This window comes from Quercus suber, unplaced genomic scaffold (assembly GCF_002906115.3).
Source record: "Quercus suber isolate HL8 unplaced genomic scaffold, Cork oak 2.0 scaffold_100, whole genome shotgun sequence".
Classification (NCBI taxonomy): domain Eukaryota; kingdom Viridiplantae; phylum Streptophyta; class Magnoliopsida; order Fagales; family Fagaceae; genus Quercus; species Quercus suber.
The window spans coordinates 295,901-316,523 of NW_027069565.1; the positions used below are offsets into that span (position 1 = coordinate 295,901).

Consider the following 20,623-nt stretch of genomic DNA (forward strand, 5'->3'; position numbering starts at 1 on the left):
TTAGTTTTATGAGATACTATATTTCGCTCTCCTTTTTTATGTGTGTCGGATTCAATGGCTGAAGCTGGTTCAGCCTTCGCTAACAGAATGGGAGTACCAGTGCCTGAACGTACCAAGCTGCACTTAGCCATGATTGTCTGTCAATTAGGTTATGCGGGGAACCATATTATTATGAAGACTGCACTTAACATGGGTATAAGCATGCTTGTTTTGCCAGTTTATAGGAACATCGTCGCTCTGGTTGCACTGGTTCCTTTTGCATATTTCTTAGAGAAGTACGCCGTTAAGCTTATATTACATATTTATAAGGTGTTCCATGTTTTGAGCTTTATTTTCTTTGCCATTCTTATTCTTTTTTGTATATATATAATATAGGAGAAACAGACCACCAGTAAGTGCTTCTCTTTTGTTACAATTCTTCTTCCTTGGCCTTATTGGGTAAGTTTCTTTTTCTTTCTTTTTTAAATAGCTTCTAGATGAATAAATGATTGAAAAAGTTTGTACCAATTACAATTTTGGCTTTCAATTCCGGCAGAGTAACATGTAATCAAGGATTCTATCTTCTGGGTTTGAGCAACACATCAGCCACCTTTGCTTCAGCAACAGAGAATTCTGTTCCTGCTATAACCTTTCTCATGGCTTACATATTCAGGCAAGAGGAATCATCAATCTTCTTTATCTCTTCCAAACTCTAAAATCCTTCAGTGAAATAAATAGCAAGGCAAACTGTTACATGATTTTGCAGAATGGAGCAAGTACACTTGAACAGGAAAGATGGTATAGCTAAGGTGCTTGGAACTGTTTCTTCTGTTGCTGGATCTCTTGTGATTACCCTTTACAAGGGACCAACCCTTTTTGGATCAAATTTACGGTCACACCAATCATATTTCTTAATTTCCTTAGGAAATGACAAGGGGAAGAGTTGGAGTTTAGGTTGCATCTATCTTATTGGTCACTGCCTTTGTTGGTCTAGTTGGATGGTCTTACAAACACCAGTCTTAAAGAAATATCCAGCTCGGCTTTCAATTACCTCATACACTTACTTTTTTAGTATTTTTCAGTTTCTAGTAATAGCAGCACTCTTTGAGAAAGACTCTCAAGTCTGGCTAGTTCACTCCACTGATGAAATCTTTACCATTTTCTATACGGTTAGTAAGTCTAATTGATATTAGGATTATTTGTTAATTATTTGTGTAGTGTATTGCATTATTAGTCAACCACATATTTCAGTATTTTGATAATAGGTTCAATCATAGCATGTTTCAAGACTGTCATGACAATTTCAATAATGTTACAAATACAACTTTTTTTACAACTAATTTCATAATTGTTGAAGTGACTGACTGTGAGTAGCGGTGGGTCTATAAATTATATCCTTTGCATTGCTATGATAATTTAGAGTATGATTTTTCATTATCGAAGTAAAGACTAATGGAATGATTGAGCAAACTGGTGATTGCAGGGATTGGTGGCTTCTGCAATGACATATGCAATACAAATGTATGTAATTGACAAGGCAGGACCAGTATTTGTTTCAGTGTATCTACCTCTACAGACCATGCTTGTTGCTATTATAGAAGCTGTTGCTTTAGGCGAAAAATTCTACTTGGGAGGGTGGGTCTCATCAATCATCACTACAACTAGTACTACCGTTCAATTTTAACTTCTTTTTTTCCCCTGAACCTTTCTCTGCCAAAAGCTTTATCATCTATTTCTAGAGTCACTCAAGGTTCAGGCCAAGTTTGGTAAGTGCCAGTCTAGAAGCCTAGTAGTGAAGCAAATTGTGTCTTCGTGCGCACAATCAGACTGAAACATCTGGGAACATGGCATGAGACTAGTTGTATTATCCCTGATCATGTCAATAATGTTTGTTAGATATCATTTTTCTTTGTTCTGATGTGCAGGATTATTGGAGCAGTGTTAATTGTAGCTGGACTATACCTTGTTGTGTGGGGAAAAAGTGAAGAGAGAAAGTTTGACGAAGAAAAGCCCTCAGTGTCTGAAAACAGTAATGGAGAAAGTTCAAGCAATGCCTCCCTCACCCAACCATTACTTCCTACGTCTAGCACTTAATTAATTTTGTGACAGGAAGAGTTAGTGTATGCCCCACTGTCCATCGAAATTTTTACCAAACTTACGAAATTAGTGATGTACCTACGTTTCTCATGTGCACGGGCCGAAATGTTGGAGGAAGGCAAGCAAGGAGCCAAATAGTAATAGACTGCAATAATTGAAAAAGACAAAGGTGTTCTGGGAACATGAGTTTGGGTTGTGAAACTTCTTTGTAGTTTCAACAAATGAAAAGATTGTATGATTGTGGTGAACGCTACTCATTTGACATAAAAAATACATTTAAAGATGATTATATTACTGAAGATATTGCTGATAGTTTGACATCAATGATTATATTTATTGCTTTGCTGGACTCATTCTGCTCCATATAAAAAAATCATGTACCCATGGATATGACTCAAAATTTACTTTTCAATCATTGTAGAGTATTTTTTTTGCCTTCTAGAAGAAATTTTAATAGAAAACTGCCAACAAATGTTTTCAATTACAGAAATGCTCTTCTTGATGACAAGCTTTTTACTTAAACTTCGCAAAATTCAAATAAAGTAAAAATTTAAAGTGCAAATACATGCTTGTATAACTTAGATGCTACCAAGGATACTGTAGTTGCTGCATGCTCTAGATTGACAGCAAAAACGAAATAGTAACATACCAGAAATGACCCCTGGCTTGACAATGCTCTTCTTTTGGATAATATATAGTAACTATTATCAATGGCAAGTATAATATATGGTACCTATTATCAATGGCAAGTAGTCTACACGTATTACAAGTAATTTAGGGTTTTACTAATATATGCCCTCAGGTCAGAGCATATATTAGTAAATTATTTTAAGAAATTTTTTATAGAAATATGAAAAAATGACTAACTTTTTTTTATTAATTTTTTTTTCAAATTCTTATAAAAAGTTTATTAAAATAAATGATTAGTGTATGTCATAAGGGTAGACATTAACCGAAGCCCTTTACTTTGATATTATTTATATTTTTGTTATGTTTCAAATTGATTGTGTGGGAAGAACTTTAATGAAGCTTTTTTTTGGGGTCGTTTTGATCTTAATAGGCTTAATTAACAGGTCTAACGTATAAGAAAACATGAATTTTTTGTGTACATTGTCCTGATGGATGCTACACTTTTGAAGCAGATGGAGAAGCTAAAGCTATTAGTGCCTGAGGTTAGGACATTACCAAATTTGTAATGAAACTTATTTTTATAATTTGTAATTGCGTATGCACTAAGTGGATCTTGAATCTATGACCTCACTTTTGACGTTGCTCTTAGAAGGGGAAGATGTGCCATTTGAGAAGAGCTAATTGGTGAAATATGTAGGGATTAATGCTAACTTTATATATACAATTGGAATTTATTTTGAAAATAAAATATTCCATGATGTTACAAATTAGATGTTACATGCACTATTATCTACTTATAATCCTTCAGAGAGCCTTTTCTTTTTCTTTTTTAATTTTTATTAATTTGCAGAATTTTGAGAATAATTTGTGGAACCCATTTAGTCATAGTTGCTTCAACAAGACAATAAACAAGTTGTACCAGTGAACACAACTCTTACTTTTGTGGGGTTTAGAAAGTTGTTTTATTTTTTGTGATGAGAAGAAGGTTAGTTGTTATACCTAACATTGAAGAGCCTTAACGTATACGTACCATGCACAAGTTTTGGTGATATTACAATGTGAAATCACTTTCATTAATTCTAGAGACTTGAATTATTTGATAATGTTTATACGGTGATTGGTCCTTCTAGGGTTCTATATACTTTAATTTGAATTCTATGGTTTCATGTGAAATTGCTTCATGCATATAATGTAACAAATGAAGAGATTTGCCTTTTTTATTTTTACTTACATTCTTAGATTAGATTTTGTTGGGTTAAGATAGCTTGACCTCGGTTAATTAATTCAATTATCCAAATTAATTAATTACGTCAAATTATATGCAAATTATAAAGGCACCAACAAATCACCAAATAAACTAATATGTAGCAGAAAAATAAATTGAAATGGTGATTTGTTGACAAATGGAGAAAACATTTCGTAAGGCAAAAACCCCACTGGGTGAATTTAATGTCACTATTCCCAAGAATCCACTAATCAATAATCAATGATTTTTCCTTTTTGAAGAGCCTTAATGTATACGTACCATGCACAAGTTTTGGTGACATTACAATGTGAAATCACTTTCATTAATTCTAGAGACTTGACTTATTTGATAATATTTATATGGTGATTGGTCCTTCTAGGGTTCTATATACTTTAATTTGAATTCTATGGTTTCATGTGAAATTGTTTCATGCATATAATGTAACAGATTAAGAGTTATGCCTTTTTGTTTTGACTTACATTCTTAGATTTTGTTAGGTTAAGATAGCTTGACTCTGGTTAATTAATTTAATTACCCAAGTTGATTAATTAGGTTAAATTATATGTAAATCGTATAGACACCAACAAATCACCAAATAAACTAATATGCAGTGAAAAAATAAATTGACATAGTGATTTGTTGACAAATGGGGAGAAACTTTCGCAAGGCAAAAATCCTACTGGTTGAATTCAAGGTCACTACTCCCAAGAATCCATTAATCAATAATCAAACGGTTACAAGTATGGGAAATTTTACCACTACCCTGGCCTATCTCAAAATACCAGTCTATAGTTGAACATTCACTCCAATATCCAATTGGATTTGATCTTGTAGTAGTCTTCTTTCCTTTGATGCACAAATCTCTAATCTGTGACTAACTCCTTTGTACGGATCCCAGTACGTGACTAACTCTATAACAACATTTTGATTGTTGTAGTTGATTTTCAACAACTTCACATAGAAACACCAATTAGATCTTTAATGTTGGTGCTAGAGAACTGCTTGGTTACAGAACCTAAAGGCATACAAGAAATGCAGCAAGAATTCTTTCTTCTATAGGCAGACGTTAGGGTTTAAAAAAGAAAATCTTATGAAACTTTCTAAGGTTAGGGCTTTCTTTCTCCATCTCCTTATTTAAATAGGAGCTTAATAGGCCTTTTAAATAGGCTCTCCTATTCCAATTAGGTTTACACAAACCTTAGGCTTTCTTTGTCCTATAAAGATTATACAAACCCATAAACAAATAGTCTTTAGGAATCAAAATGTCGAAGGTTGTATCAGAAATCCCATAAGCTCGATAGATCGAGAGGTATCGAGCTTTAATAAATCTCGATAGATTGACAGTTATCGAGGTGGTATCAAGACTTGCAGATTCAGCTTTTCTTGAGCACTTCTTGAGTAATTTTCATATCTTTAATGTAACCACTTGTAATAATCATCTTGAACCTACTTAGATTTACCCAAATACAAGTAAAGTACGTTTTGTCATAGGATATGTCAATTACATAAAAATATGAACCTAACAGATTTGAAAAGGTTACTCTTAGAGAAGTATAGGGCTAACCTTACATTCCATACATATAAGTTGTTCCAACTTGTTTTGAGCTTTATTTTCTTTACCATTCTCATTTTTTTACTTGGCTTTATTGGGTAAGTTTTATATTTATATATATATTTTTAAGGAATTCTAGATTAAATAGCAAAGTTTTACCCAGCTCCAATTTTGGCTTTTAATTCTAGTAGGTTAACATGTAATTAAGAATTCTAGCTAAAGAAAATTTATCCAGACCGCTAGTTGAGATTCAACCCCAAGATAACGGAGTTTGGAAGCTGATATGGGGGTTGGCCATTCCTAATAAAGTCAGGAGTTTTATATGGCACTCTTGTCGAGATGTAATTCCTACTGTTAGAAATACTGAATGCGAAAATATTGTATTTCTTGATGAAAGAATGTACATAGGTGCCTTTATATAGGAGGCATATGTGTGCAGTATAAGTAAATATGTGTATAGTACAAGTAAATAAGTATGCTATACAAGTAACCTAACTGGGCCTAGAGCTCACAATATTATACACGTTAACAGCGCCCCTCAAACTCAAGGTGAATGTGAGACCAGCTTGAGGTTGTCAACCAAATCATGAAAGCGTCCCTTAGGATGTGACTTGGTGAAGATGTCAGCAAGTTGATCCTTGGATGAGACTGAGAAGAGCTTGAGAGCACCATGGATAAGATGATAACGGATAAAATGACAATCAATCTCGATCTGTTTAGTCCGTTCATGGAAGACATCATTGTGAGCAATATGAATGGCACTCTGGTTGTCACAATAAAGAGGAGTAGTAGAGGATGTGGACATAGCTAAATCCTTAAGAAGCCATCGTAGCCAAAGGAGCTCAGATGTGGTATCAGCAAGGGCACGATATTCTGCTTCAGTACTGGAGCGGGTCACAAAAGTTTGTTTCTTACTTTGCCAAGAAATCAAAGAAGAGACAAGAAGAAAGCAATAGCCCGTAGTGGACCTGCGATCAGTGGGATCTCCTGCCCAATCAGTATCAGAGAATGCACGGAGTACAAGAGGAGACTGAGCTGAGTAGAAAAGGCCATGGAAGAGAGTGCCCTTCAAGTATCGTAGGATGCGCAGAACATCAGCGTAGTGAGTCGATCGTGGAGTAGATAGATACTGGCTCACTTGATGAACAACATAAGAAATGTCTGGACGAGTAACTGTGAGATAAACTAGGTTGCCAACCAATCGTCTATAAAGAGAGGGATTAAACAATGGTTTCCCCCCCGAAGGTGTCAGATACACATTAAGTTTAACTGGAGTGTCAACAGTCTTGCTGTCAGTAAGTCTAACTCGAGATAAAAGGTCAGATGCATACTTGGCTTGAGTAATATAAAGACCATCTGTGGAACGAGTGATCTCAAGACCCAAGAAATGGCTGAGATGTCCAGGGTCTTTCATCTCAAATTGCTGACTAAGAAAATCCTTGAGTTCTTGAATGCCACTGTGGTCATTACCAGTTATGATCATATCATCCACATATAGGAGAAGAAAAATGGTGCCTTTGTCATTGCGACGAAAAAATAAGGCAGAATCACAAGGACTGGCAGTGTAACCCAAGCGAAAGATGGTAGAGCTAAACTTGACAAACTAAGCTCGTGGAGCTTGTTTATGGCCATAAAGTGCACGTCGAAGGCGACAAACCTTGTTTGTTTCAACAGAAAGACCAGGAGGAGGTTGTATATAAACTTCTTTATGCAGATCCCCATTAAGGAAGACATTTTTAACATCCATCTGAAAAAGGTCCCATTTACTAACAGCAGTAACAGCTAAGAAGGCACGAACAGAGGAGATACAGGCAACTGGAGCAAAAGTCTCTTCATAATCAATCTCATACTCCTGTGTAAAACCTTTTACAATAAGACAAGCCTTGTAGCGCTCAATGGACCCATCAGAGCGAGTCTTGATCTTATAGATCCACTTACAACCAACCACAGACTGACCAGGAGGGAGAGTAACCAGATCCCAAGTATGGTTTTTGGTTAATGCATCAATTTCCTCTTTCATTGCAATTTGCCATAAAGGGTCAGTAGAGGCTTCACGATAGGTTTGAGGCTCATGGAGTGTAGCAAGGGCAGTGTAACAATGATAATCAAGTAAATGTGCAGGAATGGATCTTACCCGGGTTGAGTGGTGAGGTGGAATGTCTTGCGGAGGATCTTCGGGCGGAGTAGGAATAGGGGACCTAGGCTTAAGGTGGGGTAGCTCATCATCAACCTGTTCATCTGCAACCTGTATAGGAGAATCATCATAAATATCTGGAGATTGAATAGAGAAGTCCAAAGGAGGATCAAGAGTATTTGTAGAAGGAACAGGAGACTCATCTGGAAAGATTTCTAAAACAGAGGAGTTAGTCAGGGAAGAACGAAAGTGAGAGAGTTCAACAAACAAGCGGTGTTCCCAAAATATAACATTACGGGAAACACGGAGATGATGAGAGACAGGATCATAGCACCGATACCCTTTTTGAGTTTCGCCATAACCAAGGAAACAACAAAGTCTAGATCGAGGCTCAAGTTTGTTGTGCTCATGAGGTTAACATGTAATTAAGAATTCTAGAGTAAATAGCAAAGTTTTACGCAGCTCCAATTTTGGCTTTCATTTCTGGTAGGTTAACATGTAATTAAGAATTCTAGCTAAAGAAAATTTATCCAGACCGCTAGTTAAGATTCAACCCCAAGATAACGGAGTTTGGAAGCTGATATGGGGGCTGGCCATTCCTAATAAAGTCAGGAGTTTTATATGGCACTCTTGTCGAGATGTAATTCCTACTGTTAGAAATACTGAATGTGAAAGTATTGTATTTCTTGATGAAAGAATGTACATAGGTGTCTTTATATAGGAGGCATATGTGTACAGTACAAGTAAATATGTGTGTAGTACAAGTAAATAAGTGTGCTATACAAGTAACCTAACTGGGCCTAAAGCCCACAATATTATACATGTTAACACCTACCAAGAAGAATTTACGATGACGACAAATCCTCATTGAAGACATTTGTGATCACTGCAAGCAGTCATTGGAATGTGCTTTACATGCACTTTGGTGTTGCTCTGATTTATCGGCTATTTGGGATTCCATTCCTGCATTCTTGTTTCGCTAAACTCAAACCTTTTTGTTGGCTCTACAAAGCCTTGATAAATTTCAACAAAGTACTCACAAGAAAGAGGGGAATGAAAATTTTATTAGAGTACTTCAAACTCACAAACAAAGGGATCAGACTACTACTTTGAGAGCTCGCTACATCTTTTTCTCTCACATACTTTCACATCATACATCTATCCCCTTTTATAGGATGAAGTTACAAGAGCTGTAATTATTGTCATGACTATTTGTTTCATAACAAAAAATTATATAATGTGGAAGACTCAAAGACACAAATGTTATGGACTGACATTTGACACAAACAATTATGGAAAACAAGGACCCATTTGTTACCGTTGTTTAAATAATAGTTTTCAGTGTTTAAACAATATTATACATATTTTCACACACTTTTTACACACATGTATTTTCAAAAAATAGAAACAATGTTACTAAAACAACATTACCAAACAGGCCCAAATAACACAAATAGTTATAAAAAACAAATGACAAAAATTGTTATGAAATATTAAGAGACACCTTTTATTTTACCACTTCCAGCACTTTTCTTCTTTCCAAGACTTAGTTCTTTTTGTTCAGAACGAAAGGAAAATTTTGGAACTAATGACAATGCTCATGTGGATGATTTGGCACCGATATAATCAAATTAGAGTTAATCGCAAAGACTTCCCACTTTCCCAGGTAATTCCAGTTGCTTCCCAAGCTGTGTCAGACTTTCAACGAACTGACCCTCCATCTCCAATCTGATCTTTAGTCAACACAGCTTCAAAGCATCCACACCTAGAATTGTAAATGCCATATGTAAGCTTTATTTAGCATTTTTCCTTCAAAAACCTCCAACATCCAGAATGCTATATACCAAGTATTGCAAAAAAATTTGCAATACTGCTACAATGCAATTCTAAAGGTAGAATTGCACTGTACCAGTATTGTAAAAAAAAAAAAATTTATTCTACTTTCTCTGAAATTTCTCTCTCCTCTCTCTCATTATTTCTGTTATCTTCTCTCTCTTCCTTCTCTCTTTCTAATCTGCTCTCTGTGAGGCTAGGTTTCTGTTGGCGAGTCCGGTGTTGCTGGGTTTTTGTTATGACGCTGGTGTTTTTTTTTTTTTTTTTTTTTTTTATGGGTTTTTGCTCTGGTGGGATTTTGGTGGGCAGATTTTTTTTTTTTTTTTTTTTTAATATGGGTTTTTGCTCTGGTGGGATTTTGGTGGGCAGTGGCCAGTGGTGGTGTGGTGGGCATGGTGGAGGCACGGTGGTGGTGATTGGGCAATGGAGGCACGGTGATAGAGGTTGAAGGAAGGTGGAGGAGAAAATTGGGAAAAAAAAAAAGGAAAAATATATTTTATTGTGTAGATATATTATTTTAATGAGTAGAATAGGAAAATAAAAGTTGGGATGCTAGATGTATTGTAAAATAGTATTGTATAATTGATAAAGTGATTTTTTGAGACGGTAAAATAGGATAGAGTAAAATTTCCTGATGCAAATGCTCTTAGCGGACAAGTGGGTTCCACCTATGGTTGGTTTTTTAAAAATCAATTTCGATGAAGCAACGTTCAAAGACATAGATAAAGCGGGTATATGGGTTGTGATTCAAGACAGTCATGGTCAAGCCATTGCTGCTGTCTTGAAATAGACCTCCCTATCCTTCTCTTCGGATACAGGTAAGACTGTGGTAGCTACTCGAGCCATTTCTTTTGCTCAAGAACTTAGCATAACTTCTTATATACTAGAGGCTGACTTAGAATCAATGATTAAAGCCCTTAAGACTGATAAAGAATCTTTCTCTCTAGTCATATTCTCGCATCGGCGAAATCCACATTAGCTTCTATCAGTCATATTTCCTTTTTCCACGTTCGCCGACTTAGTAACAATGTAGCTCATAACCTTAGAAGACATGTTAGAGGTATCTCGGTGTGGATGGAGGATGTTCCTCCACATCTGTCTTCTATTCTGTTTGCCGATCATGGCTAATCTCTCTTTTCTTAAAAAAGAAAAAAAAAAAAAAAGAAAAAAAAAGAAGAGAATTCTATTATCTGGGTTTGAACAACACTTCAAGCACCTATGCTTATGCAACAGAAAATTCAGTTCCTGGTGTAACCTTTCTCATGGCTGCCATATTCGGGCAAGGGAAGTCATCAATCTTCTTATCTCTTCCTAAGTCTAATAAGTAATACCTTCAATGAAATAGGTCACTAAGCAACAATATTGATTTTGCTGAATGGAGCAAGTACACTTGAAAAGGATAGATGGTATAGCTAAGGTGCTTGGTATTGTTTTTTCTGTTGCTGGATCTCTTGTGATTACTCTTTAAAAGGGACCAACCCTATTTGGATCAAATTTACAGCCACACCAATCATATTTCTTAGGGATAAGTTGGACTTTAGGTTGCATCCATCTTATTGGTCACTGCCTTTGTTGGTCCAATTGGATTGTCTTACAAGAACCACTCTTAAAGAAATACCTAACTTGGCTCTCAATTGCCTCATATGCTTACCTATGTAGCATGGATACCAACACGATACATAGTGCGACATGATACATAGTATGGTGACAGCATTTCCTGAAAAATTAGGATACGATACGTCAAAGATACGACAATTAATTAATTAATTAATATTTATTTTTTGGTATATATATTTTATATTTGGAATAAGTTATGTTTATTTTGGATTCAAAAAGTATATAACAATAAAATATTTTTTAAAGTACGAGCAAAATAGTTCAAATAAACAACATTCAACATAAAAATAGAACAACTTAATTATAAAAAAAAAAAAAAAGACTTTTTTTTCTTCTTGAGTGCATACTTGACACATTTCTGTTTGTATCGACTACATGTCCAACACCAATCCGTTGGTAATTTTGCCATGCCAGTGCTTCCCAAATGCTTACTTCTTAAGTATTATTTAGTATTTGGTAATAGTAGCAGTCTTTGAGAGAAACTCCCAAGCTAGGATAGTTAACCCCACTTATTAACTCCTTACTATTTTCTATACATTTCATAAGTCTAACTGATATGATGATTATCTGTCATTTGTATAGCCTAATAGGCAATAGCTTTGTTGATCAACCAAGCACATGTTCCAATATTTTGATATAGGTGCAATCTTAGCATGTTTCGTGACTATCATGACAATTTATGGACATTACTTTTTTCACAACAAATTTTATAGTTGTTGAAGTGATGTTAGTGCGTGAGTCCATGAGTCTTATTTATGTTTATCATTCAGTCAACCACTACTTCATCAAATATAAAATTTATTGTAAAACAAATTGTACTTGTCGCATTATTTCTTACACAGTGTCCATTATTTTTTTACAAATGTTGTCCATGTTTTTTAAGTATGTCCACGCTTAACACATGAAATATGTGATGTATACAGCTGATATATGTTAATGAATGTACTGTAATTAGTTCCCTTTTTAGAGTTACGTACTAAGGCTCGGGCTAAGTATCGGTAACTTGACAGTAAATATATATATATATATATGTAAGGACTCAATTTGGATTGACCCTGAGTGATGGGTTTTCAGCCCAATAAGCCCAAACAATAAATTTATAGAGAGTGGGTTGAAAGGTTTAGGCGCTGGCCGTCGATCACCATGCATAAACTTTTCTTATAAAAAGTGCTAAGAGTTTCTTTACAAATGGGGGGATGCTCCTCGGCCTGTGGCCGAGGAGGCCTTATTGTTCTCCCTTTTTTCTCCCCCCCTCTTTTTCTTTACTAGCTCTTCTTTTATAGTTTTTATCTTCCTATCCCTTCCTTCCATCTGTTGATCATCTATTTGCCTTTTTAAATTTATTTATCCTAATGTCCCTTCTGCTTTCAAATTTAGAATTTTTTTTCATGCCTCTTAACTTGCCTTCAAGGTTCTGGTTACTGGGTATATGCTATTCTCAGTTTTTCGCCATGAGTTTTGGTTCAAAATGTTAAATTATGAAGCAGGTCCTACTACTTTTTTTGTTTTTTATTATAACAAGGTCCTACCACCACTCTTCAATACTAAAAACACTGTTAAATGGGCTATGCTCTAGAACTTTTAGAGGGTAATCACTGATCACGTCTACATTTTTTGGTCTTTTTCGAGACATCAAATCCCAGAATGTTGCCATCAAAGTCTAATACTTTCATTTGATTTCAAGTCAGCAAACATATATTTTTTACTCCACGGCCCAATCGAAATTCACTTCCTTCTCAAAAATATTCTCATGAAATATGCTGTAATAAAAACTAGTTACTTTAAGAGAAATGAAAGTAACACATTAAAAAATAAAAAATCAAAGTCATACAACTTCTTAAGCAAGATAAGAGCGACACACTGACACTAACAAGCTCTTTTGTTTTTTTCTTTTTGGTGGCTTTATGCGTTTCATGAAAAATTATTATTTAAGCTGGGAAGTGACAAAAAGCACTCACTTTGAAACCTCCATGTGAAATCTTCAAGTGGGTATTACTTTATTAGCATAATGGCCTATTCTGTGCTTACTGCTTAGTCTAAAGCGCACACAAATGTAACAAATGTTGAGAGCAGGTAAAAAATCATATAATTTATTTATAGTCATGAAATACGTACTTGTATGCACAAGCACGACAGTTTGGCCGAGTGGTCTAAGGCGCCAGATTTAGGCTCTGGTCCGAAAGGGCGTGGGTTCAAATCCCACAGCTGTCAATTTCGTTTTTTTGCTTTTTTTGTGGGCCCTCTCTCATGTTATTTTGGGCTGTGTCCCTAGTCTTCAATTGGGCTTGAATTTGAATTTAAGTTCAATCTGTGTTTTTGAGGGGATAACATTAGTATCAGGCCCAATGGAAGCAAGAATGACAAAGAAACACTAAAACTGGGGAAACTCCTCTTGCCAATAAAATAATAGTAAAAGCCATAACAATTAGGAGTATTCTATTTTTGCTATCAATATGTTTTGGATTATATATGGGTAAAAATGGCAAAATACCCCTTTCGCCCAAAAATTCCAACAAAATACCTGTGTTTTAAAACTATTTAAGAAAATGCTTCTAGTTTGAAACTCTATTTTCTAAAAATCAAGTTTCAATGAAAAACTCGATTTGGCAAAAATCGAGTTACTTAAAAAAAAAAACTACATGGAACTTGAGTTCCATGTTTTTTTTTTTTTTTTTTTTTTTTTTTTTTTTTTTTTTTTTTTTTTTTTTTTTTTTTTTTTTTTTTTTTTTTTTTTTTTGAGAAACAAACGCACACACAGGGGAGAGGGAAAGGTGTTCTAATACAAAAACACACCATAGCTCTACTCAAAAGACATGGTAACTTTTAAGAAGTGTATAGCCAATTTAATATTAATTGATTGTGTATAGAAAAGTATTAATCTTTTATGTATAGTAAATTCGCACCTTTGGATGATCAGTAGTTCGTATATTTGTAATTTCTTTCTGTCGTTTTTTTTTTTAATAACTTGAGTTTTAATTTTATATGAATCGGTACTTATATGAGATTGGGTTTTCAAGTAGCTGCTGTAGCTTGAGCTTGCTCGTAGTCATGGAGTAATTTAAAAAAAAGAGAAAAAAAATTATGGACACAATTTATTAATTTTGACCTTATTTTATGCTCTCTTTAATTTTCTTGATTATGGGTTATGGTATCACCAAGTGAATCCATTTGGAGTTCTAAAGCAAGACCATGAAACACATTGTAACACCAATTATGTGAATATTAACACTTTACCTATTCATTCATATATGTTTCCTTAAATCCACGTGAAGATAAGGCCTACAGAACAGTACTAGTACTGAAATATACAATTCCACCGTCATCAGCATGGATACTATTAATTCAAAACTTATGTGAGTCACATACATTAAAAATAATAATAATAAATAAATAAATAAATAAACAAACAAAAGTACAAATAAAACTCATTTTTTAAACTTTAGGGACTAAAATTGCTCATTTGAAACATTGGATACTAAAAATCTAAAACTAAAAAAGCTCAATGTGGAAACTTTGACACTTTTTTTTTTTAGAAAAAAAAAAATTATGACCTTATGCTATTATCTCTTTAATTTTCAACATTCTCTTTTTCTTTTTCTTTTACATTTCTTTATTATGGGTTTCAGTATCACGAATTGAATCTATTTGGAGTTCTAAAGCAAGACCATGAAACACATTGTAACACCACTTCTGTGAATACTAACACTTTACCTTTTCATTCATAGGTGTTTCCTTAAATCCCCATGACAATGTCAATAATGCCTACACAACAGTGCTACTGTGCTAGCAGTGAAATTTATAATTTCGCCATTCTTTGCATGGTTACCATTAATCTTAAACTGTTGTTAGTAACAATGTAACATACATAAAATAAAATAAAAAAATAAATAACGAATTAAAAAAAAAAAAAAAAAAAAGATACTAATAAAGCTCGTTCTTAAAATTTCTGTGACTAAAATTGCTCATTTTAAACATTAATTATATAATAAAATAAAATAAAAAAATAAATAACGAATTAAAAAAAAAAAAAAAAAAAAGATACTAATAAAGCTCGTTCTTAAAATTTCTGTGACTAAAATTGCTCATTTTAAACATTAATTATATGGTAAAAGGGCTCAGTGTGGAAACTTTAGGGACCATTTTGTTTTTTAGATAAAAAATTATGGACACAATGTATAAGGACCTTATTCTATTCTCTCTTTAATTTTATAAATTTTTTATTTTTTTCATTTATTTATTTATTTTTTGAGAAATTTCCTTTTCATTTCTTGGTTATGGGTTATGGTATCAGAGAGTGGAACCGTTTGTTGTTCTAAAGCAAGACCATGAAAAACGTTGTAACACCACTTATATGAACACTAGCTCTTTACAATTTCATTCATAAGTTTTTATTTTTTATTTTTTATTTTTTTTAAATCCACATGATGATAAGGACTATGCAACAATACTAGCGGTGAAATTTACAATTCCACCATTCTCCGCGTGGTTACCAATAATCTTAAAATTTTGTTAGTCAAACACATTTAAAAAAAAAAAATGAATGAAATAGATATATAGAAGTGCCAATAAAGCTCGTTTGTGAAATTTTAGGAACTAAAGCTCATTTGAAACATTAGATACCAAAAAGGCCCAGTGTGGAAACTTTAGGGACACAAGGTATATTTCTTTTTCTTTAACATTTCTTGACTGTGGGTTATGATATCAAATGGTGAATCCATTTGGAGTTCTAAAGCGAGACCATGAAACACGCTGTAAGACCACTTATGTCAATACTAACATTTTCCTATTCATTTATAAGGCTTTCCTTAAATCGATATGACAATAAGGTCTATGCAACGAGTAATTCTTAGGTACTCTTGAGGTACATTTGGTATGCTGTAATAGCTCCTGTAATGGAATAGTTATTCATGTGTAATATCAATTCGGTCATTTGGTTGCATCTTTATTACATGGATTAGTTATTACATTAAAATAACTATTCTTTAAATTGAAGAATAGCTATTCCTCTTTAAGATGGACGTAATAGCTATTCTTTAGTGTATATAATAGGTTTTAAAATTAATATATTTCCAAAAATGTAAAATTTCCTTATACATCATCTTTTACAAGTTTTCTATATGTAACAACTAAACTTATGAATAGTAATAGTTATTCCATTACAATGTCTTCTATTCCCAGTAATAAAGATTACTATTCTGAATGTAATCTATATTCCGTATACCAAACGTATGGTGTATAGAGAATGATGCTCTCTCCTTTCATATATATTTATAATGGGGTCCACTTATTAAATTCATAATAGTGTCTATCATAAATGTGAGAGGAAGGAACACCATTTTATTATGTTTTGAAACTACCTAAAAATTTTTCCTATACAACGATACTATTACCGGTAGGCATTACAATTGTAGTTGGCAACTTTAACTCTTCAGTACTATAATAGTTTTGCTTCAGAGCTGTAGGGGCATTGTTGGAGTAATCTTTTATAGACAGGTCGATTAATAGTTAAGCTTTTTTCATATATATATATATATATATATATTGTTTTTAGTTTTCCTTTTTCAATTTTCTTTCTCTTTCCAAAATCATAAGCATCATATTTCTCTAGAAAAGAAAAGGAAATATGATTACTTTGAATAAAAATCCTATATATTTCATTACGAGGATTTCAGTTTATGCTTCAATAAACCAAATTATCATATATTACTATTTTTCCTTATAAAGTAAATAAAATTTTGAATTGAATAATTAAATACATTTCATATTGTAGTTGGTGGAGTATAAAGTGAAATGTTAAGCAGGGCCAACCTTACCACTAAGCCAATTAGGCTATCATTTTTTTTTTTTCTTTTGGTTTTGTATTGGTTTTTTGTTTTCCTCTTTCAATTTCCTCTCTTTTTCCAAAATCATAAGCATCATATTTCTCTATAGAAGAAAAGGAGATAAGATTGCTTTGAATATTAAAAGTCCATATATATTTCATTATGAGGGTTTCAATTTTTGCTCCATTAAACCAAATTATCATATATAATATATTCCTATTTTTCCTTATAAAGTAAATGAACTTTAGAATTGAATAATTGAATACATTTCATATTGTAGTTGGTGGGAAATAAAGTAGAATGTTGAGCGGGGCCAACCTTACTACTAAACCAATTAGGTTGTCAAATTTTTTTTTTTTTTTTTGGGTTTTGTGTTGGTTTTTTGTTTTCATTTTTCAATTTCTTTCTTTTTCCAAAATCATAAGCATTGTATTTCTCTATAAAAGAAAAGGAGATAAGATTACTTAGAATAAAAGTCCTATATATTTCATTATGAGGGTTTCAATTTATGCTCCATTAAACCAAATTATCATAGATTCCTATTTTTCCTTATGAAGTAGACGAAATTTAGAATTGAAAAATTATATACATTTCATATTGTAGTTGGTGGAGTATAATGTGAAATGTTAAGTAGGGCCAACCTTACCATTACGCCAATTAGTTGGTTGCCTAAGGCTCCCAAATTTTAACAAATACCGATATTTTTATACATATAAGAATATTAATTAGACATCAAATATTAGCCAATAGATTAAAAAAAAAAAAAAAAAGTAATGCAATAGACACAACATAGAAAATCTTAAAATAATTTCATAACATATTCCCAAAAATAGTAATGCAATACACATTAGTGCTTCTTATGGACATATCCAAGATTCAAATTTTTCACTACTTTTTTGCCCGTCATGTTAAGCCTTTATTATAGGATGTTATAGACCTGAAGCCATTGGTTGTGACTTAGTTGTGAGTCCAAGTACAAACCAAGCCTCTCTGATTTCTCTCTCTCTCTCTCTCTCTCTCTCTCACACACACACACACATTTTTTTGTGTGTACATGGCAAATTATATTTTTATTGGATTGGGGTGGATTAGAGATAACATTTAAGTTTGGAATAATCCATTTTCATAAGTAATTAGATAGATTTTGAGCAAAGGTAAAAAGAAAAGCACAGTGATCAAAGTATGAGTAACTATTAGGTACTCCAAAATATGGTAAGATGGTGTTCCCTTCTCTTAGATTCATGATGGATCCTATTAATTAAATTCATGGTAGAGTCTACAAAAATAAAACAGGAGGGTGTACCATGTTATTGTACTCTGAGAGTACCTAATAATTATTTTTAGAGTATTTAAGGTTCTTAATATCATTAATTATTTTTTTTTATAAAGAAAGAATTACAAGAAATCTTGTGGATGAATATTGTCAAAGTAATAAGAATAGAAAAATGGAAAAAGATAAGGAAAGTGATTAAGAGAGACAAAGAGAAGCATAATTTACTTTCCTTTTTATCCTTTTCTTTTTCACTTGTTCTTAGATTTGGGCATAATGTTGTTATCATGAACCTATGAGACTGTAAGGTACTTTAGTGACCGTTCAAAAGATGTAAATTATAGAAAATGATAAGTTACAAGAGTGAGATATAAAGAAAGAAGCATATGAATCTCTTTACTGAACAAGTTTTGATAGAATTTTTTTTCTTTTTTTTTTTTGGAAATAGTAGAAGATATAATTTTATATATAAAAACAATATAACGGTTAGGGATCAAATAAGTAATTTACCCTAGAATAGTTTTATATGCAAGTACAATTATAATAAATGTATATTAATAACAACCATAATTATCAAATTTTATATTTAGAAAAAAAAAAAAAAAAAAAAACAAGAGAGAGAAAAGAACTGATAGGGGTATAAACTTAAGCATACATGGGCAAAATTTGGTAAATAGAACATTTTTCAGAAAAATTTGGTGATTAGCATGCATTTGAACTTATTTAGTTAGTCGGACTGTTTTTGAAACTCAAGTTTCTCAAACTTGAGTTCCAACCCAAAATTGAGTTTCCCAAACTCAATTTACTCTTGGATTCATCTAACATGGCTTTTAAAAAAAAAAAAAAAAAAAAAAAAAAAAAAAAAAAAAAAAAAACAAAAACAAAAACAAAAACAAAACCCACTTGGAACTCTAGTTTAGTAAACTTGAGTTCCATTTTAAAAATAATTTACTTGCAAGGAACTCAAGTTTGGTAGACTCAAGTTCCAAGCAGGGGAAAAAAATATAAGAGGAACTTGAGTTATCCAAACTCGAGTTTCAACTAGAACTTGAGTTTGGTAGACTCGAGTTCCACGTTTTTTTTTTTTTTTTTTTGTTTAATTTTTTTTTTAATCTAGGTCAAATGAAAACAAGAGTAAATCGAGTTTGTGAAACTCGATTTTGGATTAGAACTCGAGTTTGACAAACTCGAGTTCCAAAAACAGTACAACTTACTAAATACTTTTAGCCGCATGCTATTTATCTAATATTTTTCTAGAAAAATGATGTTCAGCAAATTTTGCCAGCATACATGAGTTATTTATTTATATAAATATTTTTCTAAAATGAAGTGAAGAAAAATTATTAAACAATAATTATTTCCTTTCTAATAATTTTTCCTTAAACCGGAACTTTTTTTTTACTAATGTTATGAAAAAAACTCAATTAATTGAATTGTATTTTTTTTTTCCATAGATTTTACTAAATCCTCAATTATTTTTCAAATAGTATATTTTATTAGGGACAATTTTATACAAATGACGTATTCCAAAAACTGTACCAAATTAACCATAAAAGATAAAGTCTCTTGAGTGCTTAACCCATTGAGAATCAAAATGTTAGTATGGTGATGTTTAGGGGGGGAAATCATGTTGGCAATGAGTTTAGGAAAGAAAATAATTATTGTATTTGAGAAATTAGAGAAAAGACAAAAAGAGTACATCAATCTAAGTGCTCAAATTAATTCCTTGCTGATTTGATTCTCTTCTTCATTTTCTTTTTGTGTTTGTGAAGTTTTATAATTTATATTTTTGGCACAATGGCATCATTTAATGAAAGTATGAGGAACATTTCTTCATAACAAAAGGTGACAGTCCTCTAGAGCTATATATATGTATTTGAGAACTCTAGAGATATATATATATGGAAGAAGTTGTAGATGAGCTCCAAGGTGAACTCAACATAACTGGAACTACTTGGGAATATTTTTGGAGATGTTTCAAAGCGTGAAATGGATTTTTGTTATTGTAAGTATTTGATGACTTAGACTTTAGGTCTATTAAGTTGTTAATTTCTACCCGAGTCTTTACATTTGAACCAAATTAAACTTATATTATCGATTTCCTTTTTTCTTTGTTAAGTCTGTCTTCAATTACACGGTTTCCAAACAGTTTGTGCACACTTTCAAACACACAATCACAAAACTAGTATATGATCTATAAATTTTATTTTTGTTTTTTGATCAGTTTAAATTTCTATATGAATAATCAAATAAATATATACACATAATTCAAATAAAAAAAATATATGTTGAGCAAATTGTTGAAACCCATTTTATTATGCAATTTCCTTGTTAGCATTAGGTTTTAGATGTTAGCTAATTCTATGTGACAAACATAGTGTCTAAGGGTTGTTGTTCATAGAGAAGATGCATAAAAAATGATTCAAGAGGTTTTGGGATTATT

General features: G+C 32.5%; 1 protein-coding gene and 1 non-coding gene across 2 annotated transcripts; both read left to right on the plus strand.

Annotated features, from left to right (window-relative positions):
• On the plus strand, positions 1-2,429 carry LOC111992698 (protein WALLS ARE THIN 1). The gene is made up of 6 exons (XM_024024559.2): positions 1-275; positions 376-438; positions 536-652; positions 746-1,148; positions 1,463-1,614; positions 1,905-2,429. The coding sequence occupies exons 1-6, from the start codon at positions 55-57 to the stop codon at positions 2,071-2,073; spliced, it is 1,125 nt and encodes a 374-aa protein (XP_023880327.1). The 5' UTR covers positions 1-54; the 3' UTR covers positions 2,074-2,429.
• A 10,790-nt stretch (positions 2,430-13,219) lies between these two features.
• TRNAL-UAG (transfer RNA leucine (anticodon UAG)) lies at positions 13,220-13,299 on the plus strand. The gene has a single exon. It is a non-coding gene; the product is annotated as a tRNA-Leu (tRNA).
• Positions 13,300-20,623: the final 7,324 nt, after the last annotated feature.